Source organism: Neoarius graeffei, chromosome 18, assembly GCF_027579695.1.
Source record: "Neoarius graeffei isolate fNeoGra1 chromosome 18, fNeoGra1.pri, whole genome shotgun sequence".
Lineage (NCBI taxonomy): Eukaryota > Metazoa > Chordata > Actinopteri > Siluriformes > Ariidae > Neoarius > Neoarius graeffei.
In genome coordinates this window covers 38144132-38165665 of record NC_083586.1, presented here as the reverse complement: position 1 = coordinate 38165665, position 21534 = coordinate 38144132, and the positions used below count along the sequence as shown (strand labels likewise).

Genomic DNA, 21534 nt, shown 5'->3' with positions numbered 1-21534 from the left:
ACGCATACCACAGTTTGAAAATCACTGGGTTAGGCTAATTGGTGGCTCTAAATTGACCATAGGTGTGAATGTGAATGGTTGTTTGTCTCTATGTGTCAGCCCTGCGATGATCTGGCGACTTGTCCAGGGTGTACCCCGCCTTGGTTATGGATGGATATTAACACCTCTTAATTTAATTTTTGCAGGTGAGAGCAAAACTGGCCTACCAGGACTCCCTGGTCCACCTGGAGAACCAGGCAAGTTACAAATTGTTTTAAAAGTAATCATTGTACAGTTGAACTTTAACACAGATCAGTGTTCGAGTAGCAGTGGAGAGTAGCTTGAGTTAATTTTCCTTATATAGCTTCATTTTCTCATTTATTTTTTCTTACCTTTGTTTATTACATTGTTTTATTCTCAGGTATTGGTCTCCCTGGTCCACCTGGTGATAAAGGAGAACCAGGAAGCTTTGTACCTACCTCAGGTAAGTGAGTTAATCTTAGACTGTGCATGACATTACATTTTCACTTAATCTCAGGCGAATTAGTATATTAATATACATTTTTATCATTCTAACAGAAACCTTTTTTGCTGGACCTCCTGGACCCCCTGGGCCTCCTGGACCTCATGGACTTCAAGGTGAAATATTCTTTCCAAAATGTATTAGCCTTTTCACTATTCACATAAATATACCCCAGAATCAGTGTAATTTAGGTCCATGTTTTGAACACCTAAAAAGTTAAATTACATAAATTTGTCATATATGTATAAATGTTTTGTAATATATATTATTATGATTATTTTATTTATTTATATTCTTTGGTGTAAACTGTAACAAATAAGAAGCTCATAATATTTATTTTTATCATTATCTCTTTCACTTCTATTGAGGCTTCAGAGGTATTTTTGGACTTTTATGTTTTTTATTTTCTTATTTTTACTTACTTAAAAATAAGAAAATAAAATCTATGAATTATGGATTCTGTAATTCATATAAAAACTATGACTGGGAGATTCCACTTTATATAATTTCTTCTTATTTTTGAATTGCATTTTATATTTTGTCTCTGTTATAGGAGAGCCTGGACATCCTGGATTACCAGGAGAACCTGGAGTTGGTAAGAGATCTAACTTCTATATTTGTTCAAACTTGTATGCAACCAGCTGTGCTGTACTAACTTGTGCAAATATTAATAATACTTTTTAATGTTTTTCTTTTTCTATTTTCAACCAGGTTTTCCAGGGCCAGAAGGTCCAACTGGACCCCCAGGTCCTGAAGGTTTACCAGGTCCTCAAGGACCACCAGGTCCAGTAGGGCCGCCAGGTTCAAAAGGTATAATAAAGGCCATGTTGTATGAAACTTGGCCAAATGTGTCAATATCCACATTGAATAGATATTCAGATAAGTACTCACTGTTCTGTAATTTATTGATTGTAGGTGATCCTGGTGTCCCAGGGTCTCCTGGCATCCCAGGATATTCTTATGGTTGGTAGGACTTACTGTGCTGAATCTTTTAAGCTATATACACTGATCAGCCATAACATTATGACCACTGACAGTTGAAGTGAATAACATTGATTATCTCATTACAATGGCACCTGTCAAGGGGTGGGATATATTAGGCAGCAAGAGAACAGTCAGTTCTTGAAGTTGATGTGTTGGAAGCAGGAAAAATGGGCAAGTGTAAAGATCTGAGTGACTCTGACAAGGGCAAAATTGTGATGGCTAGATGACGGGGTCTGAGCATCTCCAAAATGGCAGGTCTTGTGGGGTGTTCCTGGTATGCAGTGGTTAGTACCAACTAAAAGTTATCCAAGGTAGGACAACTGGTGAACCAGTGACAGTGTCATGGGTGTTGAAGGCTCATTGATTCACATGGTGCATGAATGATCACCCATATGGTCCAATCCCATAGAAGAGCTGGAATGAGATAATCAGTGTTATTCATTTCACCTGTCAGTGGTCATGATGTTATGGCTGATTGGTATATAAAGCTTACTTGATTGACATACTATATATTATGCACTGTATCTCTCTAAATCTCTATTATAAGGTGGAGGCAGAAGCTCACCTGGAACACCAGGTCCACCTGGACCTCCAGGGCCTCCTGGACCTCCTGGTGATGTCTCTGGTGCTCCAGACATTGCCCAGCAGCTTAGTGACTTTCTTAGAAGTAAGTATCTTTCATCATTTGGTAGTGGTTTTCTATCAGTACATCTTTATAGTGTCTTGCAAAAGTATTCATCCCCCTTGATGTTCATCTTGTTTTGTTGCATTACAAGCTGGAATTAAAATGAATTTTTGGAGGGTTAGCACCATTTGATTTACACAACATGCCTACCACTTTAAAGGTGCAAATTGTTATTTTATCGTGACACAAACAATAATGAAAATGAAAAAAAAAATCTGGAGTGTGCATTCACCCCTTTTCGTATAAGAGCTGGTCCAACCAATTCACTTCATCTCATCTCATCTCATTATCTCTAGCCGCTTTATCCTTCTACAGGGTCGCAGGCAAGCTGGAGCCTATCCCAGCTGACTACGGGCGAAAGGCGGGGTACACCCTGGACAAGTCGCCAGGTCATCACAGGGCTGACACATAGACACAGACAACCATTCACACTCACATTCACACCTACAGTCAATTTAGAGTCACCAGTTAACCTAACCTGCATGTCTTTGGACTGTGGGGGAAACCGGAGCACCCGGAGGAAACCCACACAGACACGGGGAGAACATGCAAACTCCACACAGAAAGGCCCTCGCCGGACCCGGGGTTCGAACCCAGGACCTTCTTGCTGTGAGGCGACAGCGCTAACCACTACACCACCGTGCCGCCCCAATTCACTTCATAAGTCACATAATTAATTGATTAAGATCCACCTGTGTGCAATCAAAGTGTCACATGATCTGTCATATGATGTCTATATAAATCAACCTATTCTGGAAGGACCCTGACTCTGCAACACTACTAAGCAAGCAACATGAAAACCAAAGAGCACTCCAAACAGGTCAGAGATAAAGTTGTGAAGAAGTATAGATAAGGGTTGGGTTATAAAAATTATCCCCAACTTTGAATATCCCAGGGGGCACCATTAAATCCATTATAGCAAAATGGAAAGAAGATGTCACCACTACAAACCTGACAAGAGAAGGCCGCCCACCAAAACTCACAAACCAGACAAGGGCAGCATTAATCAGAGATGCAACAAAGACACCAAAGATAACACTGAAGGAGCTGCAAAGATCCACAGCAGAGATGGGAGTATTTACAGAAGAGTGGCCAGAAGCTTTATGGAAGAGTGGCCAGAAAAGTCATTGCTTAAGAAAACACATTTGGAGTTTGCCCAACAGCACTGCGGCAGACTCCCCAAACACATGGAAGAAGATTCTCTGGTCAAATGAGACTAAAATTGATCTTTTTGGCCATCATGGGAAATGCCATGTGTGGCACCAACCCAACACCCTGAGAACATCATTCCTATGGTGAAGCATGGTGGTGGCAGCATCATGCTGTGGGGATGTTTTTCATCTGCAGGGACAGGAAAGCTGGTCAGGACTGATGGCACTAAATACAGGGCAATTCTGGAGGAAAACCTGTTTGAGTCAGCCAGAGGTTTGAGACTGGGACGAAAGTTCACGTTCCAGCAGGACAATGACCATAAACATACTGCTAAAGCTACACTGGAGTGGTTTAAAGGGAAACATTAAAATGTCTTGGAATGGCCTAATCAAAGCCCAGACCTCAATCCAATTGAGAATCTGTGGCATAACTTGAAGATTGCTGTACACCAATGCGACCCATCTAACTTGAAGGAGTTGGAGCAGTTTTGCCTTGAGGAATGGGCACAAATCCCAGTGGCTAGATGTGCTAAGCTAATAGAGACATATCCCAAGAGATTTGCAGCTGTAATTGCAGCAAAAGGTGGCTCTACAAAGTATTGACTTTGGGGGGCGAATACCTATGCACACTCCAGATTTCTGTTTTTTTTTCATCTTAATTATTGTTTGTGTCACAATAAAACAACAATTTTCACCTTTCAAGTGGTAGGCATGTTGTGTAAATCAAATGGTGCTAACCCTCCAAAAATCCATTTTAATTCCAGCTTGTAATGCAACAAAACAGGATGAACACCAAGGGGGATGAATACTTTTGCAAGACACTGTATATCTTTATATTGGTAGAAGCTCTATCCTGATGTTCTGTTTGGGTCAAATAACCAATTTGATTTTTTTTTTAATCATTTGTGACTTGAGAAATGTTATAATCAGCAGTTCACTGTCTAGATTTGTTAGCTGTGTGCCATTTAATCAATGAATAATATCAGGAACTGATCTTGCATTGCTTTATTTGTTGAAGATGATGGTATTAAGGAATACTTTGCTGGTCCACCTGGTCCTCCTGGACCACCTGGAAGTTTATCTGATGATGATTTGGCTAATCGTGTTATCAGTTACATCCAAAGTGAGTACTTAGAATCAGCATTCAGTTAATTATAATATTATTCTAGAGTAGATTTTATCAAGTGTATTTTATCTGTCACACATAATTACAAGCTTTCTTTACCATGTGATGCAGGAGAAGAGGTGAAACGGTATCTGGTAGGTCCTCCAGGACCACCTGGTGCTCCAGGTATTTCAGGCCTCAACCCTCAGGAAATAGCTGGAAGAGTACTCAATTTTATGAATGGTAAGGTTTCTTAACTAAAATGTAGTAAAGCATATTTAAGTACTCCCGGTTTGTCAAGAAAGTGAAATAAAGAAAGAATAAAGAATCCTAAAAGCTGTGCTAACAAGGACTTTTAGGATCTGTCAAAAATGCTACCCTGCCACTTATTTAAATGAAAACTATGTGCAGCTTGGACCAATGTATAAAAATTCTGCATCTGCCCTGCACAGTGCTAGTGTGTGTACAGGTCTATTGTATTACAATACACACTATATACATTTCACCTAATATCTTAATTCATTTTTTTAATTCCAGAAATGCATTGTGAACATATCCTCTTAAAGTACAATAATCATTAGCCTCTAAATCCCTTGCCATTTTGTAGCTTTTATATAAAAGGTATTTATCTTTCTTTCTATCTTTTATTTCTTTCTTTCCATTTCTGTGCCTGTTTTTAGAGCATGATATGCTGACACAATCTGGACCCCCAGGCCCACCTGGCCCTCCCGGGTCACCCTACAGTGATTTCCCACTTCTCCTACAAAGTAAGAGCCTATTAGTATTATTTTCCCTCAGAAACTGTACAGCAGTGGCGGCTGGTGGGCTTTGAAATAGGGGAAGCTCAGTTTTAGGTCTACGTAATACAATTTTTCAATTATTTGTTATTTGTCATGAGTCAATTTGTTGTTATGTGGGTCTGTCTCAGAAACTGGTCTCTCATTTGGGACATTATGGTCAAAAAATAAATTTTCTAATTTTACTTTTTTTTTTTTTGCATTTACCTAACACTCAATGTTTCTTTTATCATGTTTAATAAGAATAAAGATAGTGTCTTGCTTTATCTGGACTCTGCTATGGAATTTTTTTAAAATTACAATTCAAATGTTTTTGTAAAATTTTTTGAAAATATTGAATAAATTTCCTCTTTTTGATTGCTTGGGTTAAAAATGCCAAGTTATGATGACTGAATTGATTATTCACTTAAATATGAATAATACGATACCATTTTGGGTATTTGATATGGCAAAATAGGACACAATGGAAAAATCAAGAACGCACTGGAAAGATGAGAATAACGGCGGTGGTAAAAGAACAGCGACTGTACCGGCTGAAGGTCGCGCGGGTCTCTGCTGTGGCGCGCGACCAACGGGACATCACTACCGCACTGGACGGAGTGGGGGCGGGGCAAAATGACTGGCCGTACTTTGCCATTATAGCAGATAGATACCAGCTGTTAGCAGCTAGCACTGCAGATCCCAATAAGGCTCAAGCTAGCCTACAACCACGTTGATTGAACTACAAATGAAATAAACGAGTGAATTCACGAATGATCAAACTGATAGAATGGATGAAAGTTAACAAAGCACAACGAGTAATATTTACATTTATTTACAGAGTAATGTACAGAGACATCAATGAGAAGAAACTTTTATATGAAAAGAAATTCGGACAGCACTTTGGCACACGACTACACTTTCTCGATATCCGCTAGGGACTGACTGATCATGCTTCCGTGTTCCTCGCCGACGCCGAAGTACAGCGACCGCCCCGTCCTCATGTCTTTCAAACACCACCTCCAATAATCCTTTATCAGCCCGGCTTCTTGGCCCGCCCATGTCCCGTTTACCCCCAGAGATACCCGGCTTCCCCGGAAGTGACGATTTTGTCGATTTTAACCAATAACAACTAGCCGAAATTGGCTGTTCAGAGCCGTCTAGTAGACTGCAACGGATACCCGGCTGCCAGTCCATAGAGCCCATTGAAATAAGAAAGGTTACAGCCTGGCAGCAAAGGTGATTCTCGTAGCAAACTACAAGTTCGTCAGACATCACTCAAATAAGTTACAGGACGACATAGGGATAGTTATGAACATAAATACAATCTTGGGCATATATTATGTTATGCAAGTTATTGTTTTAATGAGAATTCAACGTCGTAGACGCCGCAGTTTGGGAAGAGAATTTTAGGGGAAGTTCGGCTTCCCTTGTTGTCTCTGAGAAATTGCCCCTGCTGTACAGTATATCTTGCCCGATACATATACATCTTGGTCTATAAATACATCACAGACCAGTTTCATACAAATACATCAGTTTAAATTTTTCTAAGGAATGAAATGAATTTGACAATCTATTCTTCTTTAAAGAGTCAGAGTATAGAAGTCTGAGTTGGCTACCAGGACCCCCAGGCCCTCCTGGGTCTCCTGGCATCCCAGGACCTCCTGAACCTCCAAGTCCTATTCCTTTCACAGGCACATTTGGCCTGGAGGATATTCAGAAATAGCTAGAGAGTAAGCAGTATGGGTGGTGTAGTTATTAGCACTGTCACGTCACAGCAAGAAGATTCCGGATTCGAACCCCATGGCCAACAGGAGCCTTTCTGTGTGGACACTACATGTTCTCCGCGTGTCCGTGTGGGTTTCCTCCAGGTGCTCTGGTTTCCCCCACAATTCAAAGACATGCAGATTAGGTAAAATATCCAGCCACTGGGGTTGTACAACAGGGGCGATTTCTCAGAGACAACAAGGGAAGCCGAGCTTCCCCTAAAATTCTCTCCCCAAACTGCGGCGTCTACGACGTTGAATTCTCATTAAAACAATAACTTGCATAACATAATATATGCCCAAGATTGTATTTATGTTCATAACTATCCTGTAACTTATTTGAGTGATGTCTGACGAACTTGCAGTTCGCTACGAGAATCACCTTTGCTGCCAGGCTGTAACCTATCTTATTTCAATGGGCTCTATGGACTGCCAGATTGGGCGGTTTTAAGTGCATTTTGGCGGGTTTTGAACATATTTTGGGATGGAAAACGTCAGCAGTATCTGGCAACACTGACTGGCAGCCGGGTATCCGTTGCAGTCTACGAGACGGCTCTGAACAGCCAATTTCGGCTAGTTGTTATTGGTTAAAATCAACAAAATCGTCACTTCCAGGGAAGCCGGGCTTCTCTGGGACTAAACGAGACAGTGGGAGGGACAAGAAGCCAGGCTGATGAAGGATTATTGGAGGTAGTGTTTGAAAGACATGAGGAGGGCGGTACTTCGGCGAGGAACACGGAAGTATGATCAGTCAGTCCCTAGCGGATGCCAAGAAAGTGCAGTTGTGTGCCAAAGTGCTGTCCGAATTTCTTTTCATATAAATGTTTCTTCTCATTGATGTCTCTGTACATTACTCTGTAAATAAATGTAAATATTACTCGTTGTGCTCCATTAACTTTCATCCATTCTATCAGTTTGATCATTCGTGAATTCACTCGTTTATTTCATTTGTAGTTCAATCTGGTTGTAGGCTAGCTTGAGCCTTATTGGGATCTGCAGTGCTAGCTGCTAACAGAAATTGGTGAAGTCTCTGGAAAGCACAACCAGCTGGTATGACAGGGTCACAGACCATTTTCTGGAAAAGGAGCGGAGGGCAGAATTTGTGTATAAATAGTGTTCATGTTCATGAATCTGAAGTGTGTATATTGTTCAGTAATGTTAAGAGAATGGTGGGCTCGGTGTTATAGGTTATACCTGGGTATAATATTCAAGGTTTTGTGTGTTGCATAGCCTACCTGGTTATGAATTTCCAGACTGTGTTGCAGAAGATGTTCAAGGATGTGTTGCACAGCTGGGTGTTGTGTTAAAGACTCTGTGTTGCATATCAGGGTATGATGTTCAAGGCTCTTCGTTGAATAGCCAGTGATTTTTGGATGTTTGATATTTTTGATTAAGGATATGAGGCACTAGCCTGGCAAGCCAGACTATAACATGAAATGTACAAGCAAAAATACTTTCTGCCACTAGGTAGGGTTGTCTAGTTCACTATGCTAATGGGGCACACCTTTCTATGCTTTGATATCCGGCCTACAGGTTTTACGATGAATGTGTTAAATGGGCTTCCCCATTTTAAAAACCAGCAGCCGCCACTGTTGTACAAGACATACATAGTGCCAGTCCCAAGCCTGGAAAGACTGGGGAGGGTTGTGTCAGGTATCCAGTGTAAAACCTATGCCAAATCAGATTTGCAGAACAGATCCCCTGTGGTGACCCAAAAGAAAATACCTAGAGAGTAAGCAGTATATTTTTTAAAAATTGGGTTTCCTGACAAGCATTATTCATTATGTGTACTACTTCCTGTTGACTGGGCCAGATAGTTTAAATTAGTTTGGTTAGTTAGTTATGGCCAGGTTCTTGCCTGAACTGATAATCACATCATCAGTTTTTCTCTGGCTAATCAGACACAAGGTACACCACCACTCTTGCCAGAGCAGTTGGGGATTAGGCACCTTGCTCAAGGGCACTTGAGCCAGTCCTGTTGGTTCAGGGAATCAAACCAGTGACCTTTTGGTCCCAAAGCTGTTTCTCTAACCATTTGGCTATGGCTTCCCCAGTTTAAATCAAAAGTCATTATAATTTGAACAAACAATAGACTGCCATATGACTGTACGAAGGTAACTACAGTAAAACATCTCCACTGTCACTAAAGGCTTGTCAAATTATATGGGAGTCATTCAATGTTTAGGATCCAGGTCAGTTATACAGTGGTGCTTGAAAGTTTGTGAACCCTTTAGAATATTCTATATTTCTGCATAAATATGACCGAAAACATCATCAGATTTTCACACAAGTCCTAAAAGTAGATAAAGAGAACCCAGTTAAACAAATGAGACAAAAATATTATACTTGGTCATTTATTTATTGAGGAAAATGATCCAATATTACATATCTGTGAGTGGCAAAAGTATGTGAACCTTTGCTTTCAGTATCTGGTGTGACCCCCTTGTGCAGCAATAACTGCAACTAAACATTTCCAGTAACTGTTGATCAGTCCTGCACACCGGCTTGGAGGAATTTTAGCCCATTCCTCTGTAGAGAACAGCTTCAACTCTGGGATGTTGGTGGGTTTCCTCACATGAACTGCTTGCTTCAGGTCCTTCCAGAACATGTCGATTGGATTAAGGTCAGGACTTTGACTTGGCCATTCCAAAACATTAACTTCATTCTTTTTTTAACCATTCTTTGGTAGAACGACTTGTGTGCTTAGGGTCGTTGTCTTGCTGCATGACCCACCTTCTCTTGAGATTCAGTTCATGGACAGATGTCCTGACATTTTCCTTTAGAATTCACTGGTATAATTCAGAATTCATTGTTCCATCAATGATAGCAAACCCTCCTGGCCCAGATGCAGCAAAGCAGGCCCAAACCATGATATCACCACCACCATGTTTCACAGATGGTATAAGGTTCTTATGATGGAATGCAGTATTTTCCTTTCTCCAAACATAATGCTTCTCATTTAATAATAATAATAATAATAATAATATTAATTATTATTATTATTATTATTACTCCTAGAATTGCCACCTTATTGTGGTGGAGGGGTTTGTGTGCTTGAATAATCCTAGGAGCTATGTTGTCAGGGCATTAAGGCCAATTTATGCTGACAACCCAGTCCTCGCAGATGGCGTCGCAGATGGCATCTGCGAAGCCCCACCCCTTCACAGACGCTCTGCGCGCACCTCCCAAAAATTGTGACCACCGCAGACAGCCTTGCAGACAGCGTCGCAGACAAGAGGGCTCTGATTGGTCCACTCTACATCTGCTGTACACGCACTTCCGCTTCCCTACTTTCCTGGTTTGTTTTGTTTTCACGACCGCCATTTTTAAAAACACGAGCGAAGATGGAGCAGCACGAAGAGCGGTTGATCGAGGAAGTGAGGAAGTACGTACATCTACAGTATACGACTCCAGCTCGTCATTATAAGTAACCGGAGGATAAACACTCCACTAACCACACCCACCAACTACTCCTAGCGATTTCGCGACTTCGCGCCCCCTTGCGTTGTGGCGGTGAATAACATCGTGCACGCCTATTACTCCCCGCTCAATGATAAATTACAACTGTCTGCGAAAAGCTATCTGCGAAAGCCTTGTCGCAAGAGCATGCAGAGGCCTTTATGCCCCTGTTAGGGTCTCCCAAGGCAAACAGATCCTAGGTGACAGGCCAGACCAAGAGCAGTTCACCAAACCCCTTATAGAAATTTATAAAACAAGGACCGTGACATCGCCCGGTATGGCGTAGCCGGGGCCTCACCCTGGAGCCAGACCCAGAGTTGGGGCTTGTATGCGAGCGCCTGGTGGCCAGGCCTTTGCCCACGGGGCCCAGACAGGCTCAGCCCGAAGCGGTGACGTGGGTCCGACCTCCTGTGGATTCACCACCCACAAAGGTGGTAGTAGTAGGGGGCCGGTGCAGTGTGGCTTGGGCGGCAGTCAAAGGCAGGGGCCTCGACAACTTGATCCCCGAACACAGCAGCTAGCTGTTGGGACATGGAATGTCACTTCGCTGGGGGGAAAGAGCCTGAGCTTGTGCAGAAGGTTGAGAGGTACCGGCTAGAGATAGTCAGGCTCAACTCCAAGCACAGCTTGGGCTCCGGAACCCAGCTCCTCAAGAGGGGCTGGACTCTTCACTTCTCTGGAGTCGCCCACAGTGAGCAGCAACGGGCTGGTGTGGGCTTGCTTATAGCTCCACAGCTCAGCCACCATGTGTTGGAGTTTACCCCAGTGAATGAGAGGGTCGCCAATCTGTGCCTTCGGGTTGGGGAGAGGGCTCTTGCTGTTGTTTGTGCCTACGGGCCGAATAGCAGTATAGAGTATTCGGCCTTCTTGGAGTCCCTGGGAGAGGTACTGAGAGGTGCTCAGACTGGGGACTCCATTGTTCTACTGGGGGACTTCAACACTCATGTGGGCGACAACAGTGACACCTGGAGGGGCATGATTGGGAGGAACGGCCTCCCTGATCTGAACCCGAGTGATGTTTTGTTATTGGACTTCTGTGCTAGTCACAGTTTGTCCGTAACGAACACCATGTTTGAGCATAGGGGTGTCCATAAGTGCATGTGGCACCAGGACACCTTAGGTCGGAGGTTGATGATTGACTTTGTTGTTGTTTCATCTGATCTCCGGCCCTATGTCTTGGACACTCGGGTGAAGAGAGGGGCTGAGCTGTCAACTGATCACCACCTGGTGGTGAGTTGGATCCGCTGGCGGAGGAGGAAGCCGGACAGACCTGGCATGCCCAAACGTATGGTAAGGGTCTGCTGGGAACATCTGGCCGAGCACTCTGTTGGGGAGGTCTTTAACTCCCACCTCTGGGAGAGCTTCTCCCAGCTCCCGAGGGAGGCGGGGGACATTGAGTCTGAGTGGACCATGTTCTCTGCCTCCATTGTTGACGCGGCTGTTCAGAGCTGTGGCCGCAAGGTCTCCAGTGCCTGTTGTGGTGGCAATCCCCGAACCCGGTGGCGGACACCGGAAGTAAGGGATGCCATCAAGCTGAAGAAGGAGTCCTATTGGGCCATGTTGGCCTCCAGAACTCCTGGGGATATTGTCGGGCGGTGGAAGGAGTACTTCAAGGATCTCCTCAATCCCACCCTCACGTCCTCCATTGAGGAAGTGGAGGCTGACGACTCAGAGGCGGACTTGTCCATTACCCAAGCCGAAGTCATTGAGGTGGTTTGCAAGTTCCTCGGTGGCAAGGCACCGGGGGTGGATGAGATCCGCCCTGAGTATCTCAAGTCTCTGGATGTTGTGGGGCTGTCTTGGCTGACACACCTCTGCAACATGGCGTGGCGGTTGGGGACAGTGCCTCTGGAGTGGCAAACTGGGGTGTTGGTCCCTCTTTTCAAGAAAGGGGGCCGGAGAGTGTGTACCAATTATAGGGGAATCACACTTCTCAGCCTCCCCAGGAAGGTTTACTCCAGGGTACTGGAGAGGAGAATTCGACCGATAGTCGAACCTCGGATCCAGGAGGAACAATGCGGTTTCATCCTGGTCGTGGAACACTGGACCAGCTCTATACCCTTCATAGGGTGATCGAGGATTCATGGGAGTTTGCCCAACCAGTCCACATATGCTTTGTGGATCTGGAGAAGGCATTCGACCGTGTTCCTCGTGGTATTCTGTGGGGGGTGCTTCGGGAGTATGGGGTTCGGGGCTCTTTGCTAAAGGCTGTCCGGTCCCTGTACGAACGGAGCAGGAGTCTGGTTCGTATTGCCGGCAGTAAGTCAGACCTGCTCCCAGTGCATGTTGGACTCTGGCAGGGCTGCCCTTTGTCACCGGTTCTGTTCATAGTTTTTATGGACAGAATTTCTAGGCACAGCCAGGGGCCGGAGGGAGTCCTGTTTGGGATCCACAGGATTTCATCTCTGCTTTTTGTGGATGATGTTGTCCTGTTGGCTTCTTTAAACCAGGACCTTCAGCATGCACTGGAGTGGTTTGCAGTCGAGTGTGAAGCGGCTGGGATAAGAATCAGCACCTCCAAGTCCAAGGCCATGGTTCTTGACTGGAAAAGGGTGGCTTGCCCTCTCCAGGTTGGTGGAGGAGTTTAAGTATCTCGGGATCTTGTTCACGAGTTAGGGAAGGATTGAGCGTGAGATCGACAGGCGGATCGGTGCAGCCTCCGCAGTCACCGTCGCTTTACCGGTCTGTTGTGGTGAAGAAGGAGCTGAGCCAAAAGGTGAAGCTCTCGATTTACCGGTCGATCTACGTTCCGACTCTCACCTATGGTCATGAGCTTTGGAACAAGACCGCGGATACAAGCGGCTGAAATGAGTTTCCTTCACAGGGTGGCTGGGCGCTCCCTTAGAGATAGGGTGAGAAGCACAATCACCTGGGAAGAGCTCGGAGTAGAGCCGCTGCTCCTCCACATTGAGAGGAATCAGCTGAGGTGGCTCGGGCATCTCTTTTGGATGCCTCCTGGATGCCTCCCTGGGGAGGTGTTCCAGACATGTCCCCCTGGGAGGAGGCCCCAGGGAAGACCCAGGACACGCTGGAGGGACTATGTCTCTCGGCTGGCCTGGGAACACCTCGGTGTTCTTCCCGAGGATCTGGCCGAGGTGTCTGGGGAGAGGGAAGTTTGGGCTTCCATGCTCAGACTGCTGCCTCCACGACCCGGCTCTGGATAAGCGGAAGAAGATGAGCTGAGCTGAGATGAGATGAGATAATAATAGGTTTAATAAACCCAAGGTCACTTTACAATTATAGGCAGGAAAAGAAAAGCCCACCAAATAGAGGTCAGGATGTCATTCCAGTGGTGTAGCAGCCACAGTCCCTCCAAAAGGCACACGAAAACAAGTCCCACACCTCCAGCACAGCCGCCATGACACCGCCAGCAACTTCGCTCGGAACACCATACCATGGATCCACAAAGCAAGCACAGAAGCACTGCCATGCAGAGCGCTGGTATGTCCCAAACTGCCTGCACAGCCTCTGCAACATCGCTCGGAACATCACACCAAGCACTAAAGCACAGAGCACTGGACAACTATGATGTTAAAATGAGCAATGAGCTCACTGCAGTCCATAGCTAGGAGCACAGGCATCACCCACAGCGAACCAAGGCCTGGAGGGAACCAACGCCCAAAACTGGGTCCGGAGCTACACCATAGCTGGTGGACAAAACAATCAAACAAACATCAAACTACACAAACACACAGAAAAAATAAAAATAAAAAAAGGAGAGAAAATTAAATAACGCTCCGGTGAGAAGCGGCAGCCAGAATGCGTATGACGTACTCTCAACCAGAAATGGAAACGAAAAAAAAAAACACCTATATTTAAACTATAAAGTTCTATTTTGGTCTCATCCATTCACAAAACATTTTTCCAACAGCCTTCTGGCTTGTCCACGTGATCTTTAGCAAACTGCAGACGAGCAGCAATGTTCTTTTTGGAGAGCAGTGGCTTTCTCCTTGCAGCCCTGACATGCACACCATTTGTTGTTCAGTGTTCTCCTGATGGTGGACTCATGAACATTAACATTAGCCAATGTGAGAGAGGCCTTCAGTTGCTTAGAAGTTACCCTGGGGTCCTTTGTGACCTCGCTGACTATTACACGCCTTGCTCTTGGAGTGATCTTTGTTGGTCGACCACTCCTGGGGAGGGTAACAATGGTCTTGAATTTCCTCCATTTGTATGCAATCTGTCTGATTGTGGATTGGTGGAGTCCAAAGTCTTTAGAGATGGTTTTGTAACCTTTTCCAGCCTGATGGACATCAACAACGCTTTTTCTGAGGTCCTCAGAAATCTCCTTTGTTCGTGCCATGATACACTTCCACAAACATGTGCTGTGAAGATCAGACTTTGATAGATCCCTGTTCTTTAAATAAAACAGGGTGCCCACTCACACCTGATTGTCATCCCATTGATTGAAAACACCTGACTCTAATTTCACCTTCAAATTAACTGCTAATCCTAGAGGTTCACATCCTTTTCCACTCACAGATATGTAATATTGGATCATTTTCCTCAATAAATAAATGACCAAGTATAATATTTTTGTTTCATTTGTTTAACTGGGTTCTCTTTATCTACTTTTAGGACTTGTGTGAAAATCTGATGGCGTTTTAGGTCATATTTATGCAGAAATATAGAAAATTCTAAAGGGTTCACAAACTTTCAAGCACCACTGTACATTAATGCTATTTGTAAGATACCTATATCCAGAGCGATTTACAAAAGTTTGCTTTTTAATCGCTATCAAAAATACATCCTCATGCTAGATCAAAGAGACTTAAACCTTGTTGGAGAGATTAGTATAGTCTGGAAAAAATCCAGGAATGAAGAAAAAAGCAAGAAGATTGTTAATTTAAATGATTGGTGGAGATGGTGGACAATGCTTTTAATTTTTCTGTATAAGAAATGCTGAATAAATTATAATTTTTAAAATTACCATTCAGAGTCATCAAATATAGTCCACACAAGGCCTAACCTGCATTCAGGAAGCATAATTTCATGGACTTGAAGGAAGTTGGAATGGAATTTCATAATTTTAAAATTGAAGTTTATTTGCAGATGCTGGTTTCAGAGGACCACCTGGACCTCCAGGTCCTCCTGGACCTCAGGGTCCTCTTGGAATCACAGGAAGCTTGGTGTCATATGCTGAGAATGTACACCAAGAACCAATCCGTGCTGAACTGCAGGAATATCTAAAGAGTGAGTATGCAGAATATACTTACAGAATAATCTGGAAAAGAGCAGGAACTCAATGGTTAGTTGTCCTTCCTTAGAATGGCAAATAGAAATTGCTGAAAAAGTGCTAAAAATTTGTTTGGTTTTGAAGAATTTCAATGCATCTGACATTGTAACCTTAGTGTTATATGCAGTGGCGATTCTAGGGTCTAGTGGGGCCCCAATCAGAAATTCATTGGGGGGCCCCACCACCGCCCGCCCGACCCCCCCCCCCCCCCCCCCCCCCACACACCACCACCACCACCACACACGCGCGCGCACACAACAGAATTTCACTAGGACAAACTCTGGACCTTTGTAATTTTAATAAATAACCAACAAATTGTAGCAAGTATAGTTTTGTTTTATTTCACAGATGAAATGCAGCTTGAAACAGCTTGAAACAGCTTGAAATGCAGTTGCAGCTGTAAATAAATAAATACAGACTAGGCCTCAGTGTCACAGATTGGCTGATGACAGCTTTCACCTTTCCAAACAACTACTGTGTCTAATATATGCCACATTTAAAAACAATAATTAGGGCCTACATTTTCTGGTTCGAAGATATTATTGGTTCTAAATGGCAATCGTAAAGCCACAACATTCTATGTGTAATCCTGTATTACCTTAACAGGCTTTTTATTAAAAGTAGGGACTAGGCTACTTAATAACATAGCAATAGCTTTTGACGTTAAAAAAAAAAAAACAACATAAATAAAGTATGGTCATGCTAGCGCTAGTGAAACAAGACTAACACCATTTGCACTACATCATTCATTATCAACGGTAGGGAAAAATACTATTGTCTCTGTTCATTATTATTGCTACTGACTTACCACCATCTTGCTTTCTTCTCCCCTCGTCTTCTTTTTTCTTCTTTCTTTTTTCACTCCCGGATGGATAGTTTCTCTTCAGAATAATTTAGCCATGGAGGTCTACCAACACGCAATATGTGCACGTTAATAGCCTACAGGGTTTCCGATTTGTGCAAACATGTGGTTGCACGCGCAGGAAGGGATCCCTCTGCAGACTGCAAGCGCTGATTGCTTGAAGACTTTTGTCACTCAAAAATGTGGTCACACAATTGGCTGCTTAGCATTTTGTTCCTCCCAACAGCTTATTGTAAACGGGAAACCCGTGAGAGTCAGACTCAGCGAATGACTTTTCAAAACGCAAATTTCGATTCTTCTTCACTCTCGACTCGCAAATTTCTCTATCAACTGCTGTGCAAATTTCGACTCTCTGTCGCCACCTGGTGGGGGCCCCAAGCAGCTGATTGGCTTGCCTGATGAGAAAAATCGCCTCTGGTTATATGGTATCTCATTCATGCTTAACCCTGATAGAACTTTATAACATTAAGGTCATGCTCTGGATTTCCTAGTTGCTTCTTGACACTTGAACACACACTACATTGCAATGCAATAGTATTCTCTATTATCAATCACAAACAGTACATCTCAAACTATAGAACAACATGACTGATTCTCAGACTTAATGGTCAAAACACTAACTGCCCTCTTCCACATACCTGGGCTCACAGAAGCCATCCCTATTAGCCAGAGAAGGTATCTGGTTATTTAGCACAAAAGTCTTTTAGCACAAATCCAAAGTCTCTTAGCACAGCTCTGTTCTTTTGCACAACTCTGGATTATGGTCACAATAATCGAAAAAAACATACTCATCTTGATATAAGAAGGGGTTTATTATGATTGCTTGTGGGCACCTTCATAGATAACTTCAGTCACTTCTGATCATCTCACAAATTCAACTGACTGTCAATAATTACATGTTTGGCAAATTAATTAACTGGGGGATTATGTCTCTTGCCCTGCTTGACGTGTTTTGCCGACAAAGAAGTAACCAACAGTTGCGATATGTAAACAAACAAAAGAAACTTCCACTAAAGTATCCTAGAACGAATGGCAATTAAATTAAAGTGCAATCTGGAATGACAAGCAAAGCAAAGGCTAGGCTTCAGGAATGACAACCAAAATTAATATATCAATTGTTTGTAATACAGCAATCGTGAAGCAAGAAGATGACGAAGAAGAGATTTGATCATCAAGACAAGTCTCGAAGCTGGGGCTAGTTTACAGGGAAATTCACTTTTCGATTGGCAACTTTTATTAAAAAATCCATCAAACATCTTTATGTTCTTGGAGCTTGTGCTAAGGGGCGGCAAGGTGGTGTAGTGGTTAGCACTGTCGACTCACAGCAAGAAGGTCCTGGGTTTGAACCCAGTGGCCGATGAGGGCCTTTCTGTGTGGAGTTTGCATGTTCTCCCCGTGTCTGTGTGGGTTTCCTCCGGGTGCTCCGGTTTCCCCCACAGTCCAAAGATATGCAGGTTAGGCTAATTGGTGGCTCTAAATTGACCGTGAGTGTGAATGGTTGTTTGCCTCTGTGTTAGCCTTGTGATGATCTGATGACTTGTCCAGGATGTACTCCGCTTCTCGCCCATAGTCAGCTGGGATAGGCTCCAGATTGCCTGTGATAAGTACAGGATAAGCGGTTACAGATAATGGATGGATGGATGGATCTTGTGCTTGTATCTTGTGCTAAAGTACTTAGAGTTGTCTTAAGAGACTAAATAACTGTAAACCCCAGAGAGAACAATCAGTTTTGCTCTCTTGGACCCCTGGCCACAGATGGTTATGGCATAGTCGGGATTCTAACTTGCAATCTCCCAATAATAGATTGAACTTTTTTTTCTATTGCACCACTTAGGAGTCCGAGTGAATCTTATTTAAGATATGTAGCTTAATAGTTTCCTTTTTTTGCCTGATGTTTCCTTGCAGGTGGTAGGGTGTTCCGTGAGGCTGTCGAGACTTTGGACTACCCCAGTATTGCAGAACAAGTGGTGAATTACATCAAATGTAAGCTACCAAAAATTGTCAGTGTGGCTACACTAAGCCTCCATAACTTTGTCTTTAGTGTTTGTACACATCTCTTTGATAAGGATGTTGAGAAGTTAATGGATGTGATGTGATCCTACCTCTAAATGCTATGTATCTGTTTTTTTGTTTGTTTGTTTGTTTGTTTGTTTGTTTTTCCCCAGCTCATGGTTTATTATTGCGGGATCTCAAAGATATTCAAGGGCCACCTGGTCCTCCTGGACCACCTGGACGTCCTGGAATCAGCCATTCATACAGTACTTACAGCAACATGACTGAGATACTTAAAATTATTAGAGGTAAGTATATACTGTACTTTCAAAGTACAGACTGGTGATTTTGTTCTGCAACCTAAATGATCCATTTGTTTCACTTTTCTAGACCACAGCATGCTTGGACCACCAGGAAGACCTGGGCAGAAGGGAGAAATAGGATATCCTGGTCCCAGAGGACCAAGAGGTTAGTAATTTAACAAGTCACAAGTTAATGTAGGTTGGGCTGAAAAATTAAGGTTCTATGATTGGACCAATGGCCCTAGAAGGCTATGAGTTCAATTCCTCTTACCCTCAATTGCTCAGCTGTTTGCTAGGATTGGATTCTGCCTCCCTTGCAAAGCTACTTACATTTGGTATATTCATTCTGTAAAGAGGAACGGTCTCAGATGCCCTGCTCTGTTTTCTCTCCAACCTTAAAAAAAATGTTATAGGAGAAGACTTGGTGCTGTTTTACTGGCAAAGGGAGGCTGTACAGAGTATTAAATGCAGGGTGCCAATAATAGTAGCACATGTTTTTGTTGAAAATAATTATTTCTTGAGGAGGAATTTGTTTTTCTTGGAATAACTTTATTTCAATTAAAAATTGGATTTCTCTTTTTTTCAGTGTGAGATGAAGCTACTTCACCAAAAGGTGGATTTTTTCTACCCCTTTTAAGTAATCTTTAATAAAAAAAAAAAAAGGTGCCAATAATTGTGAAGGGCACTGTACACCATTCAAATTAGGGCCCAACCGATAAGGGAATTTTGTCACTGGTACTGATAACAAAGGTCTGTGATTTCTGATAACTGATATTATTGTCTGATATCTACCCCTTGGTTAAAAAAAAAGACACACATCTTTAAATATGTGTAGAAACGTATTAAAATATATTGTGAATAGTGCAAAAACAATCAAGCAGGCCTAAATGTACATAAAACACATTTTGAACTATGCACACACCAGAATTACTTTAATTAAGCATATGTACCATTAATTTTTGTGTCCAACTGAAACTTTTTTTCCCTTTTTTTTTAAATAGCTAATTTCCTTCATATGTTTCACATGCCCTTGCTACTCTGCTCCACTATACTTGGGTCAACTGATTGTTGTGATTTATGGGTTTCAAACGTGTTTTGCCAACAGTGGAGTTGCAGTGTGCCTTCTGATGGACAAAGTCCGCAATGACAACACTCATAAAACGGTTAAAGGATCCATCTTTCATCTCACCATTTCTTTAATTGTCATTCATCAACCATTTTAAGCACTGATACCAATTTATTGGCAATTAGCTCATATCAACTGATAGCATTGGCACACTGATTTATCAGTTGGGCTCTTTTTTCTATTATTCTGACCATGTACCAGTTTACTGAACCACTGTATTAATTGCCAAATTCAGGTCCTCGAGGTGATCAGGGCATCCCTGGGCTACCAGGACTTCCTGGCAAAGATGGACTAAGAGGACATAAAGGAGAAAAAGGTATTATCTGAATATGTTTCAAATACAACCCCAAATCAGAAAAAGTTGGGACAGTATGGAAAATGCAAATAAAAAAAAAGAAAGCAGTGATTTTCTAAATTTACTTTGGCTTGTATTTCATTGCAGACAGAATGAACCCAAGATATTTCATGTTTTGTCTGGTCAACTTCATTTCGTCTGTTAATATACATCCATTCCTGCATTTCAGGCCTGTAACACATTCCAAAAAAAGTTGGGACGGGGCAATTTAGGGCGAGTAATGAGGTAAAACGATTAAATAATAATATGATTTGAAACAGGTGATGTCAACCGCTGATTGTAATCATTATTTGATACAAAAGCAGTATCCAGGAAAGGTCTAGTCTGAGGAGCAAACTGGGCTGAGGATCTACAGTTTGTCAACAAATGCATGCTAAAATAATTGAAATGATTAAAAACAATGTTCCTCAAATAAAAACAGAAAGGGATTTGGATATTTCACTCTCTACGGTACATAATATCATTAAACAATTTAAAGAATCTGGAGGAATTTCAGTGCATAAAGGGCAAGGGGCGACTTGTCCAGGGTGTGCCCCGCCTTTCGCCCGTAGTCAGCTGGGATAGGCTCCAGCTTGCCTGCGACCCTGTAGAACAGGATAAAGCGATAATAGAGATAATGAGATGAAATGAGACCCTGTACTGTTGTACACCTTAAGACCAGTTTGGAGGAAGAATGGAACACCTGAAACACTTCATCACTTGGTGTCTTCAGTCCCTAAACATTGTTTACGTGTTATGAGAAGGAATGGCAACATTACAAAGTGGTAAATGCTTTACCATTTCAACTTTTTTTTAAATGTGTTCCAAGAATCAAAATTGAAATGTTTATTTCACAACAACAACAATAAAATTTATGAGGTAAAACATCAAATAATGTGCTGTTGTATTGTTCTGAATGCAATATATGGTTCTGAGTCCTGGACACCGAATGCTGCTCATAGAAAGAAATTAGACGGCACATACACAAAGATGCTGCATTTCATTTATGGCATCCCTTGGAGAGATCATATCTCAAACAAAGTGTTATATGGTTCACTCCAGCCTGTCTCCACCGTCATGCAAAAGTGACGACTGGCATTAGCTGGCAATGTCATCTGTAGCAATGAACCTGCCGGCAAACTTCTCTGGGAACCAGATAGACAAAGGAGAATTGGTCGTCCTTATGTGACTTTGAAGAGAATCATGGAAATGGAAACAAATCTCGATTGTGAAGAACTGAAAACCGCATTGACT

At 42.8% G+C, this 21534-nt stretch overlaps 1 protein-coding gene across 8 annotated transcripts in view; it reads left to right on the top strand.

Annotated features, from left to right (window-relative positions):
• col17a1a (collagen, type XVII, alpha 1a) overlaps positions 1 to 21534 on the top strand; it is a 71496-nt gene that overhangs the window by 48842 nt on the left and 1120 nt on the right. For 6 of the 8 annotated variants that reach the window (XM_060898783.1, XM_060898779.1, XM_060898780.1 and 3 more), the window contains 15 exons: positions 186 to 236; positions 401 to 463; positions 559 to 618; positions 1056 to 1097; positions 1214 to 1312; positions 1418 to 1465; positions 2034 to 2153; positions 4341 to 4445; positions 4560 to 4670; positions 5108 to 5194; positions 15481 to 15621; positions 18432 to 18509; positions 18692 to 18826; positions 18909 to 18986; positions 20182 to 20262. In XM_060898783.1, the coding sequence (XP_060754766.1) occupies positions 186 to 236; positions 401 to 463; positions 559 to 618; positions 1056 to 1097; positions 1214 to 1312; positions 1418 to 1465; positions 2034 to 2153; positions 4341 to 4445; positions 4560 to 4670; positions 5108 to 5194; positions 15481 to 15621; positions 18432 to 18509; positions 18692 to 18826; positions 18909 to 18986; positions 20182 to 20262 (1299 nt within the window). Of the gene's footprint in view, positions 1 to 185; positions 237 to 400; positions 464 to 558; positions 619 to 1055; positions 1098 to 1213; positions 1313 to 1417; positions 1466 to 2033; positions 2154 to 4340; positions 4446 to 4559; positions 4671 to 5107; positions 5195 to 15480; positions 15622 to 18431; positions 18510 to 18691; positions 18827 to 18908; positions 18987 to 19925; positions 20265 to 21534 lie in introns of those variants that run through there. The other 2 variants (XM_060898784.1, XR_009650546.1) reach the window with 2 other exon arrangements.